The sequence below is a fragment of the Pelobates fuscus genome, chromosome 3 (genome assembly GCF_036172605.1).
Source record: "Pelobates fuscus isolate aPelFus1 chromosome 3, aPelFus1.pri, whole genome shotgun sequence".
In the NCBI taxonomy this organism is placed as follows: domain Eukaryota; kingdom Metazoa; phylum Chordata; class Amphibia; order Anura; family Pelobatidae; genus Pelobates; species Pelobates fuscus.
Window position 1 is genome coordinate 321,920,816 of NC_086319.1, and position 12,587 is coordinate 321,933,402.

Below are 12,587 nucleotides of genomic sequence, written 5' to 3' on the forward strand. Positions count from 1 at the left end.
ATGTGTGGCACTGCAATAAAGTTAGTGACATGTCTATCACTGTCACTGAGATAGCTCTCTGTCTATCACTGTCCCTGAGATATCACTCTGTCTATCACTGTCACTCAGATAGCACTCTGTCTGTCACTGTCACTGAAATAGCTCTCTGTCTATCACTGTCACTCAGATAGCACTATGTCTATCACTGTCACTGATATAGCTCTCTGTCTATCACCGTCACTGAGATAGCTCTCTGTCTATCACCGTCACTGAGATAGCTCTCTGTCTATCACTGTCACTCAGATAGCACTCTGTCTATCTTCGTCACTGAGATAGCTCTCTGTCTATCACTGTCACTCAGATATCACTCTGTCTATCACTGTCACTGATATAGCTCTCTGTCTATCACCGTCACTGAGATAGCTCTCTGTCTATCACCGTCACTGAGATAGCTCTCTGTCTATCACTGTCCCAGAGATAGCTCTCTGTCTATCACTGTCACTCAGATAGCACTCTGTCTATCTTCGTCACTGAGATAGCTCTCTGTCTATCACTGTCACTCAGATATCACTCTGTCTATCACTGTCACTCAGATATCACTCTGTCTATCACTGTCACTGAGATAGCTCTCTGTCTATCATTGTCACTCAGATAGCACTCTGTCTATCTTCGTCACAGAGATAGCTCTCTGTCTATCACTGTCACTCAGATATCACTCTGTCTATCACTGTCACTGAGATAGCTCTCTGTCTATCATTGTCACTCAGATAGCACTCTGTCTATCTTCGTCACAGAGATAGCTCTCTGTCTATCACTGTCACTCAGATATCACTCTGTCTATCACTGTCACTGAGATAGCTCTCTGTCTATTACTGTTATTCAGATATCACTCTGTCTATAACTTTTACTGAGATAGCTCTCTGTCTATCACTGTTACTCAGATATCTCTCTGTCTATCACTGTCACTGAGATATCACACTGTCTATCACTGTCACTCAGATATCACACTGTCTATCACTGTCACTGAGATAGCTCTCTGTCTATCACTGTCACTCAGATATCACTCTGTCTATCACCGTCACTGAGATAGCACTCTGTCGATCACGTCACTTTACATAGCACTCTGTCTATCACGGTCAGCACTCTCAGTTTCGGATAGCACTCTGTCTATCACTGTCACTCAGATAGCACGCTCAGTCTATCACTGTCAGCACTCTCCGTTTATTACTGTCACTCAGATAGCACTCTCAGCCTATTACCGTTACTCAGACAGCACTCTTAGCTTAGTCTATCACTGTCACTGAGATAGCACTCTCAGTCTATCACTGTCACTGAGGTAGCACTCTGTTTATCATTGGCACTCAGCACTCTATCACCGTCACTGAGATAGCACTCTGTCTGTTACTGTCACTCAGAGAGCACTCTCAGGCTATAATTGTCACTCAGGTTGGAAGGAGTAGCACTTGATAATGCTTAAATGTGGTATCATCATTATCATTGTGGCTGCTGATGGGGAGGTCTACAGGTGCCAGGGAGAGCCCTATTTTTTGTCAAACCAAATTTATAGAACCATAGCATTGCCATACCTTCCATAGGACAGCACTGAAATCTAAGGTGTTCTGGAAAGCTTTTGGCATTTCATATATAACACATACACGTATGAATAAACACTGAGTGGTAGGATTGTTTTCAGTCTACTTCTGTATTTTTTATTTTGCATATTTTTTTTTATGTGTTAGCTACAAAACATATTTAACAACAGAAGGAAAAGTCTGAGTTAAAAAGCACCATGACCACTGTAGCTTGCAGCCATTACTCTCTGTTGTCCCTGCACTCACCCTTTCCCAGGTTAGTTCTCTCTCACTCAGAACCATTACTCTCTGCTGTCCCTGCACTCACCCTTTCCCAGGTTAGTTCTCTCTCACTCTGAACCATTACTCTCTGCTCTCCCTACACTGACACTCATTCTATCCCAGGTTAGTTCTCTCTCACTCAGTGCCATTACTATCTGCTTTCCCTGCACTCACTCTCTCCCAGGTTAGTTATCTCTCACTTAGTGACATTACTGCCTGCACTCACTCTCTCCCAGGTTAGTTCTCTCTCACTCAGTGTCAGTATTCGCTGCTGTCCCTGCACTCACTCTCTCCCAGGTTAGTTCTCTCTCACTCAGTGCCATTACTCTTTGCTCTCCCTACACTCACTCTCTCCCAGGTTAGTTCTCTCTCACTCAGTGTCAGTATTCGCTGCTGTCCCTGCACTCACTCTCTCCCAGGTTAGTTCTCTCTCACTCAGTGCCATTACTCTCTGCTCTCCCTACACTCACTCTCTTCCAGGTTAGTTCTCTCTCACTCAGTGCCATTACTCTCTGCTCTCCCTACACTCACTCTCTCCCAGGTTAGTTCTCTCTCACTCAGTGCCATTACTCTCTGCTCTCCCTAAACTCACTCTCTCCCAGGTTAGTTCTCTCTCACTCAGTGCCATTACTCTCTGCTCTCCCTACACTCACTCTCTTCCAGGTTAGTTATCTCTCACTCAGTGCCATTACTCTCTGCTCTCCCTACACTCACTCTCCCCCAGGTTAGTTCTCTCTCACTCAGTGTCATTACTCTCTGCTCTCCCTACACTCACTCTCTCCCAGGTTAGTTCTCTCTCACTCAGTGTCAGTATTCTCTGCTGTCCCTACACTCACTCTCTCCCAGGTTAGTTCTCTCATACTCAGTGTCAGTACTCTCTGCTCTCCCTACACTTACTCTCTCCCAGGTTAGTTCTCTCTCACTCAGTGCCATTACTCTCTGCTCTCCCTACACTCACTCTCTCCAAGGTTAGTTCTCTCTCACTCAGTGCCATTACTCTCTGCTCTCCCTGCACTCACCCTCTCCCAGGTTAGTTCTATCTCACTCAGAGCCATTACTCTCTGCTCCCCCTGCACTCACTCTCTTCCAGGTTAGTTCTCTCTCACTCAGTGCCATTACTCTCTGCTCTCCCTACACTCACTCTCTCCCAGGTTAGTTCTCTCTCACTCAGTGTCAGTATTCTCTGCTGTCCCTACACTCACTCTCTCCCAGGTTAGTTCTCTCTCACTCAGTGCCATTACTCTCTGCTCTCCCTACACTTACTCTCTCCCAGGTTAGTTCTCTCTCACTCAGTGCCATTACTCTCTGCTCTCCCTACACTCACTCTCTCCCAGGTTATTTCTCTTTCACTCAGTGCCATTACTCTCTGCTGACCCTACACTCACTCTCTCCAGGTTAGTTCTCTCTCACTCAGTGTCAGTATTCTCTGCTGTCCCTACACTCACTCTCTCCCAGGTTAGTTCTCTCTCACTCAGTGCCATTACTCTCTGCTCTCCCTACACTCACTCTCTCCCAGGTTAGTTCTCTCTCACTCAGTGCCATTACTCTCTGCTCTCCCTACACTTACTCTCTCCCAGGTTAGTTCTCTCTCACTCAGTGCCATTACTCTCTGCTCTCCCTACACTCACTCTCTCCCAGGTTATTTCTCTCTCACTCAGTGCCATTACTCTCTGCTGACCCTACACTCACTCTCTCCAGGTTAGTTCTCTCTCACTCAGTGTCAGTATTCTATGCTGTCCCTACACTCACTCTCTCCCAGGTTAGTTCTCTCTCACTCAGTGCCATTACTCTCTGCTCTCCCTACACTCACTCTCTCCCAGGTTAGTTCTCTCTCACTCAGTGCCATTACTCTCTGCTCTCCCTGCACTCACTCTCTCCCAGGTTAGCTCTCTCTCACTCAGTGCCATTACTCTCTGCTCTCCCTACACTCACTCTCTCCCAGGTTAGTTCTCTCTCACTCAGTGCCATTACTCTCTGCTCTCCCTACTCGCACTCTCTCCCAGGTTAGTTCTCTCTCACTCAGTGTCAGTATTCGCTGCTCTCCCTACACTCACTCTCTCCCAGGTTAGTTCTCTCTCACTCAGTGCCAGTACTCCCCCCTCCCCATGTATCAGGTCCCCGCCCCCTCCTCACGCCCCTCCCGGGCAGCTCTCCCGGTCCCCTGCTCTCCCCGTGCTGGGCTGTCAGTGCTCACCATGTCTCGGCCGGAGGAGGATCTGAGCGGGACTTTACCTTACCGGACCGAGCCGCGGAGGAGCCCTAGGCTTAGCCTCTACCACCTGAAACTGACCGACTCGGCTCTGCGCTGCCTGCGGGACTTCCAGCGAGGACAGGTGGGTCACCGGACACCTGTACACCCAGACTGGCATTCACTGCACACTATAACATTGTACTGCCCGGGCTGTCATTCACTGCACACTATAACATTGTACTGCCCGGGCTGGCACTCACTGCACCCCATCACACGGCACTACCCGGGCTGGCACTCACTGCACCCTATAACATGGCACTGCCCGGGCTGGCACTCACTGCACCCTATAACATGGCACTGCCCGGGCTGGCACTCACTGCACCCTATAACATGGCACTGCCCGGGCTGGCACTCACTGCACCCTATAACATGGCACTGCCCGGGCTGGCACTCACTGCACCCTATAACATGGCACTGCCCGGGCTGGCACTCACTGCACCCTATAACATGGCACTGACCGGGATGGCACTCACTGCACCCTATAACATTGTACTACCCGGGCTGGCACAGGTATAGCGCTGTACCTGCAGCTCCGTTACGATGAATGGCAGAGCTCCTCACTGTACCGCTCCCCATCTGCTCTACAGTCAGTGTGGATCCCTGACAGCTGCTGTCATAACATCCCTTACCTGGGGTTGGCTTCTCCTTGGCCATTTCACCCAAACTCTTATTTTATTTTTTTCTCATACTGTTTTTAACATTCTTTTCAGCCTATATTTGTTTCGAGTGTTTTTTTTTAGAACGTTCTTCTTCTTGTGAACGTCTTACAGGTGACCCTTCTCTCTCCATAAGCCTGAAATGTACATTGCACTATCTACACAATCTGTCCTGTGCTCCCCCTCACATTCTCCCACTCACCCTAGTCCTATTGTGTAACCCATGCTTGTACAGCCCACATCATGTCATGTCTTCCCCAGCTTCACAAAATATCATCTTCCTCCAGTTCCCTTATAATTATGTTATGTATTAGCCCGTCCAATTATGCGATATGTACTTTCTCATCACCTGTCTCACTGAAGGCTACTCCATATCTTGTTAAACTACGTTTCCAATGAGTCTACTGTCTTAGACTGCCTTTAAGTTGGCTGAGCGTTATGGGACATGAAGTTCAACATCTGGAATGCCAAGCTTAACCATCACTGATTTATCCTCTATAAACCTATGTGTGCTCCCAGTCCCATCTCATAGTCTTTTCCAAATGCCACTTGCATTCCCCTATGCAATGTACATTTACAATTGTGGTCTGTAACCTTCTACCCCTTAAATCAGCTGTGCCCTCTCCAAACTCCCTTCCAAACATCTGTTTTGTAGGCTGCCAGTCACTAACATATGTTGCATATTCGTTCATTCTCGTTCAACATCTGCTGGGTTCTACTCGATTTCACAATGTATGTTTACCTGCATCTGGTACATTTTCATACATATGCTAGGGAGGGCATTAAAAAAAACCGCTTCCCATGTCTCCTTTTGGATCATAACCCACTAGCCTCCAAGAAGTGGAGGGCCAAAGATGGACAGGCCTGCCTCCCAGTACTAATCTTAACATCTATAAAAAATCTCCTGCTGCTCATTGTGTGTTTATCATGTATTCTCCCACCCGAATCCCCACCATCTGTATGTATTGTGATCCACATGTAACATACCGTACTCAGTCTAAATCTGCAACATCTGTTTCTTACTGGGATCTCTCTCAGCACCTGTTGTAAACTGAATAGAACACTGCTCTCCCTTTGTCATATTCTATGCATTCCGTCCCTGTTTCTTATTGTAAGTTTGCTCAATTTTTTACATTTCATAGTTCCCACAAGACTCTTTGCTTTGTATTTGTCAGCTGCTGTCCATATACCTTACCTTGCATATGGTTTCTTTGTATTTTATTTCCCATTTCATTTGTTTGACACTGAACAGGCTACCTATTATTAAAAAGTGTATTGGCCAGAGGTTACACAACATTGTGGATCAATCAGTTCTGCATCACTTTACAAAGCTTTGAAGAAAACCCTGAGCAGATTTATTCCCTTGTTGTGTAATAAAGATTTAACCCCATGATTTACAAAGTGTCCAACAACAGTGTGCAATTCTTTGTGTCAGTTGGTATCAAGGGCTTTTACCTTTTATTGTGATAATCCTAGTAATGCTAATGATAAAATATAAGATAATTTGGTTTTACAATCCTAGAGGAATTTGGAAGGCAACACAATGGTGGACGCAACATCAAGAGTTCTGTTTGTAGACATGCCACATTTTTGTTAAAATACATCTGTCAGTGTTTTCTTAACCCCTTAAGGACACATGACATGTGTGACATGTCATGATTCCATTTTATTCCAGAAGTTTGGTCCTTAAGGGGTTAAATATGTTCTGAACTCATAGGCTTGCAGATAGTATGAACTTACATAGTGATTCATGTGCTTTTTAAAATATATCTGAGTCCAAATTTAAGCACAGTTAATCATACCTATTTTTATTATTAGTATTATTATTAATGTTATCATTTATATTTGTCAAGCAGTTTTTGTCGTGTCTTACCATGGGGTGTGCCTCAGCTGCTGTGAGAGCTTGTAGTCTGCACCACAGATGGGTAAGGGATGGAGAGGGCAAAAACAGTGGACTGTAGTAGTTTTGGTGCTTGGAGTGTTACTTAATAAGTATTCACCTTATAAAAAAAAAAAAAAAAAAAGATAATTTACTGGTACAATGACCTGATGTAGGCTAATATGATGTGTATTTACCTATCACTGGGGGAGATACTGAAAATAACATGTAGAGTCAGGACCAATGATATATTTACTGCCTTGGGCAGCACGTTCAGTGGCTGGCAAATAACTCCGCTCCTAAGCGCCTGGAAAATAAATAGTGTGTGTGTCTGTCAATGAGTGTGTGAGTGTGTGTGTTGTCACTGAGTGCATGTGTATGTCAGTGAGTATGTAGCTGTCAGTGTGTGTCTGTGAATAAATGAGTGTGTCAAATCAGTGAGGGTGTGTGTCAGTGTTTGTGTATGTCTGAGAGGGTGTGCCTGTCAGGTAGTGGTTGTGTCAGTGTGTGTCTGTCAGTGAAACTGTTTATTGGTTAAACAGTGTGTGCCAATGACTTTGTATCTGTCAGTGAGTGTATGACAGTGTACGTATCAATAAGGGCGTGTGCCTGTCAGTCAAAAAACTGCATGTTGGTCTTGAGGTGCGGCGTTGACAGGAAGTGGTGTGGCAAATTTAAATTACAGGGGGTGCCAGAGTTTAGTCATGCCTAGGGCAGCACAAATCCAAAATACACCACTGCCCAGGACACCTATATTCCATATATGTACCATATATTGTGGATTTATAGTTGTTTCATAATATAGTGAAAATTTGTATCTGTTATTTAAAAACTGGCAGTTAGTTGTAAGTGACAGCAAAAAAAAAAAAATTAGTTCTCAAGTCTTTTAATGCATGTACTACCATTTTTATACTCGAGTATAAGTCAAGTTTTTCAGCACATTTTTTGTGCTGAAAAACCCCAACTCGGCTTATACTCGAATCAATGTCAATTTACATTGCCATAATACAGACAGGAGGCTGTGAAGGAGGGGGCTGGCAGGAAGCGTTTACTTACCTCTCCTGCAGCTCCTGTCAGCTCCCTCCTCCTCCGCGCCGGTCCGGTCAGCTCCCCTGTCAGCTCCCAGTGTAAGTCTTGCGAGAGCCGCGCGGTCATAGCGCGGCTCTCGCGAGACTTACACTGAGACTTGCAGAGGGAGCGGACCGGCGCGGAGGAGGAGGGAGCTGACAGGAGCTGCAGGAGAGGTAAGTAAACGCTCTGCCAGCCCCCTCCTTCACAGTGCACACCACTGGACCACCAGTGAGTGAGAGCCCCCATCAAGCAGGGAGAGGGGACGAAAAAAAATATAAATAATAATAAAATAATAATATTAAAAAAAAAAAAAAAAAATATATATATATATATATATATATATTAATAATATAACAAAAAAAATATATAATATTAAAATAATAATTAAAAAAATAATAATAAAAATGCCCACCCCGCACCAAGGCTCTGCATCACACACACACACTGCACTCATACACACACTGCACACATTAATATTGTAAAGCAGGCAGCAGCACCACTGATTGGCTGAGAGCAGTCAGCTGACGCTCTGAGCCAATCAGTGACTCCCTATTCATAAAACCGGTTTAACAAAGGTATGTTCCTTTTCAAGGCAGTTTTATGATGAAGTTCTTATGGTGCCCAAACTGGTCCTTTAAGCATGGTCCCAAGTACCCACTGCGCTCGCACTGTGCTGCTCTGGGACAGTTTCCTTGTGTCCCCAGATGGAGGACACCACAGAACTAAAGCTGGACGGCTGACCCAGAAATCAGGACTGTATCACTGAAGGCGGGACTGTTGGGAAGCTTGTATGTAAAACCTAAGAAGCTATGCCCTGTTATTGTTTCCTGGATCAAACTGACCTATTCTGTGGGAGTGCTCTGTAGTAAACCTCCTGTCTTTCTATTGCTTAATGATTCACGGCTTGTGCCTTTCAACACCTCAAATCTTTAAGTAAAATCCCATGTTAGACTCTCTGTATCAGTTTTCTGTATCAAACTATTTTAGGTTTAACACAAGATACAGTGTTAACCTCATCTTTGCTTTCTATTCTGGATCTCTAAAAATACTGAAAGGTTAATAGTGTTTGCTTTTCTCACTGTGTGCACAGTATATTTAATATGCTCTTATGTGATTTGTGTAGAATGGTAAATAAATAGCCATTGATCAGATATATAGTTTGCAGGTAATCTTTAGCTTTTAAACCTTCACACACAACATTTACTTTGCAGCTGCTCCTGCATCTTCTAAACTTACAATGTCATCAAAATATCTCCCGTATGCTGTTTCTGCTCACAACTTCGCTATGTTTACGCTTGTTCTGCAACAATTGTGGTTGACTCAAAAATATACTCGTGGACCCGATGTGATGACACGGGTTTAGTTACTAAACTCTCGTATGACATTTTGTGATTTTGGAGTTAATTGAATAACCTTGACAATAGTATATGGAGAACTTCTATGGAAATTAGCATTATGACAGGAGCCCCAAATCACGACCTTTCAATTCAAGCAGGGACATTTCTGGGGTATGATATTGCTTGGAAGGAATTCTCATGCTCTACCCAAAAGTATGACAAAATGATAATAGTCCAGGAAAATGTAGTGGATCTGACAGCCTTGTACATCAACCTTTTCTATTTTGTTGGCTATCCGTTTAATGCTAACACACAACATATGTTTAGCACATTTGGGGGGAAACCTTTAACACACACACGTACGTATAAACTGTTGCCAACAAAAGTGAGTAAACCCCTAAGTGGAAATGTCCAAATTGGGCCCAATTAGCCCTTTTCCCTCCCCGGTGTCATGTGACTTGTTAGTGTCACAGGGTGTACTCACTTTTGTGAGATACTGTATATGCAGATTTTGTGCTACATGCTTTATACCCCTTATTTAAACATAATAATCCGTCGGGTGTGATTAGTTAAGGGAACACAAAAAATTATTTGCGATTATACAATACAACTCTGTTAATAACAGTGTGGACATACAGTCTAGTTTCATTGGCAGTTTCATCTTGAAGTTATTTTACAAACCCATCAATCAGGAATGCTGGCATACTTGTTCTAAGTGAAACAAATAAATTGGGACATATTATCATGGCTATTGACATAACTGCATAAGTTGTGGCGTTTAAAGGATCACTATAGGGTCAGGAACACAAACATGTATTGCTGACTTTTCCCAGTATGATTATATTGGCCTTAAATTTTAAATTCACTTTGCATTCTTGAAATGTCTCAGTTTAGTGAATAAGCCTGTTTATCATTCAACTGTCTGCTTATCTCCTGGCGCTAAGGTTTTGCAAGAAGACAGAAATTGTGTAGAAATGACAAGGGGATTGCAAATTTTAGGCCAAAATAGCTGAGTTAGAGAATTTTTCCAATTTGTCTACTTTGGCTCAAAATGTAAAGTCCCCTGGTAAATCCATGAAAAGTTCTGGTTTGATGAATAACCTGCAATTTGTTAACATTTGCAGAACAAATTAACCCAACCCATTTAAAATACACTTTGCGGGTTGTGTTCACATGTATATCGGAACAAAGGTTTAATTTGCAAGTTTTTTTAACATTTCTTGGATCTTGCTAGCATTTCTTGTTAGGCACTCTTTGTACCTTTGTTATACTTTTATCGGGTTTAAAAGGATTAAATAGTGAAATTTTTGTACGGAATGAATCAAGTAAACAAATAAGGAATTAACTACTTCTTTGGCTGAAGAATCTTTGGACAGGCTTTTAGATTACACTAATTTATATCTAATCCCTCCTCCACTAAATGATAAATGGTGTTCGTCAACCAGATTAGATGATTTATGCCAAATGACCCACATTAGGAATAAAATTCTGATGTTTGCTCAGCTTTGCTAATTTTAAGGCCATAAATTTAGCAATTTGGCTGTCAGCGTACCTCAAGTCAAAATAGCACGAATGTTATAAATAAATACATAAATAAAAATGATTATTAATATTATTCATATAGCGCCAACAAATTCCGCAGCACTTTATAAACTTCTAAAACCTTTAGACATACTGATAGCAAAGTCAGTCACTTTCATTCATCCCAGTTCTTTTCAATGCGGCAGATAAAAATTCTCTGAGGTTTATTTTATTTACCATGAATCAAATTGCAGCCACATTGAGCCGAATGGGTCCAAGCTATTTTCAAATGGATTGCTGCTTTGAGATTTGTTTGAAAATAGCTCAAATGAATTTAACTGAGCTGTAGCTGGATTTTCTTGCTTTGAGAACAAAAGAGACCTTATGGGAAAAGACACAAGAACTAAAGTTTCCCTCAATCCCCTGGCATTCACTACCTATAAGCCCCAGTGCATATCCATAATTTTGGAATTGCATCCCATGTGATCTAAGCATTTAATTTGTGTCTTACAGAACACCCCAAGCTCTCTGTGTGGACAATATGAAAATCATATTATTGAAAATCGGTTGTTACTGTCATACTATTTAGTAGTGGCTGTGAGCACCGAGGTTGGAGGATTTGGTTGTGATAAACTCATGCAAACTGTTGATTCAACTGGAGGTGATTTGACCACGCAAAAGGGCTTGTGTTCTATAAATTTACTAGTTGTCTGACTACAAGAAATACATGTGAAAAAAGGTGTTTCACGAGAGACATATATTTTTATGCCTTATTGTGTGATTTAATTGTTGTAGTATGAGGTACATAGTAACGAATTTTAATAGTACTGAATGGATTTTAGTATAATAATAAATCTATGTTTACATTATGTAAACCATGATGTTCTTTAAGTATTTGGACACTAACACGTTTTGTTGTTGAATTGGAAATGAAACAATTACAATTATTTGTATAAACACAGCACCCAAACACACACACAGCACCCAAACACACACACAGCACCCTCAGACACACACACACACAGCACCCTCAGACACACACACACACAGCACCCTCAGACACACACACAGCACCCTCAGACACACACACACAGCACCCTCAGACACACACACACAGCACCCTCAGACACACACACAGCACCCTCAGACACACACACACAGCACCCTCAGACACACACACACAGCACCCTCAGACACACACACACAGCACCCTCAGACACACACACACAGCACCCTCAGACACACACACACAGCACCCTCAGACACACACACACACAGCACCCTCAGACACACACACACACAGCACCCTCAGACACACATACACACAGCACCCTCAGACACACACACACACAGCACCCTCAGACACACACACACACAGCACCCTCAGACACACACACACACAGCACCCTCATACACACACACACAGCACCCTCCCACACATACATATATTATATATATATATATATAATAAACCATGCTGGAGTTCTCACTGCATTGATAATGCAAAATGTACACTTCTGCATCAATGTCATATCCCTCCAATCTGGACCTCATTGATTCAATCACAATTTTTCCCCACCATAACCTATTTGGATTTTTATATATACATATAAAGGCCCGGACTGGCCATCGGGCACACCGGGCAAATGCCCGGTGGGCCAAGATGGCTGTGGGGCCAAGGCCGGCAGGGGAGATCACAGGATCTCCCCTGCCAGCCCCTGCAGGGCCAGCGCGCTACCCGAGCACTGGCCCTGCTCTGTGCCTCCATGGGCCGGTGGGGAGATCAAAGATCTCCCTCACCGGCCCAGAGGCAGTTACAGGCGGCCGCCGGCAGGAGAGGGTGTGAGGGAGGCAGGCAGGAGAGAAGACCGGTGGAGCTCTATCCAGCAGCTCCGCCAGGTCCTCTCGCGAGGTCGAGCGTTACCGCGGTTACCGCGGCAATGCTCAGATCTCGCGAGAGTGAACTCTAGCCTACAGGCTAAAGTTCACTCTCACCACTGGACCACCAGGGAAGGATGGCAGCACGGAACACCCCCACCC

General features: G+C 43.8%; 1 protein-coding gene across 1 annotated transcript in view; it reads left to right on the forward strand.

The window, feature by feature from the left end:
* Positions 1 to 3,980: 3,980 nt before the first annotated feature.
* The window catches only part of ELL3 (elongation factor for RNA polymerase II 3), a 93,100-nt gene continuing 84,493 nt past the window's right edge, over positions 3,981 to 12,587 (forward strand). The window contains exon 1 of the mRNA XM_063448962.1: positions 3,981 to 4,165. Coding sequence (XP_063305032.1) covers positions 4,028 to 4,165 — 138 coding nt within the window. The 5' untranslated portion in view covers positions 3,981 to 4,027. The remainder of the gene's footprint in view (positions 4,166 to 12,587) is intronic.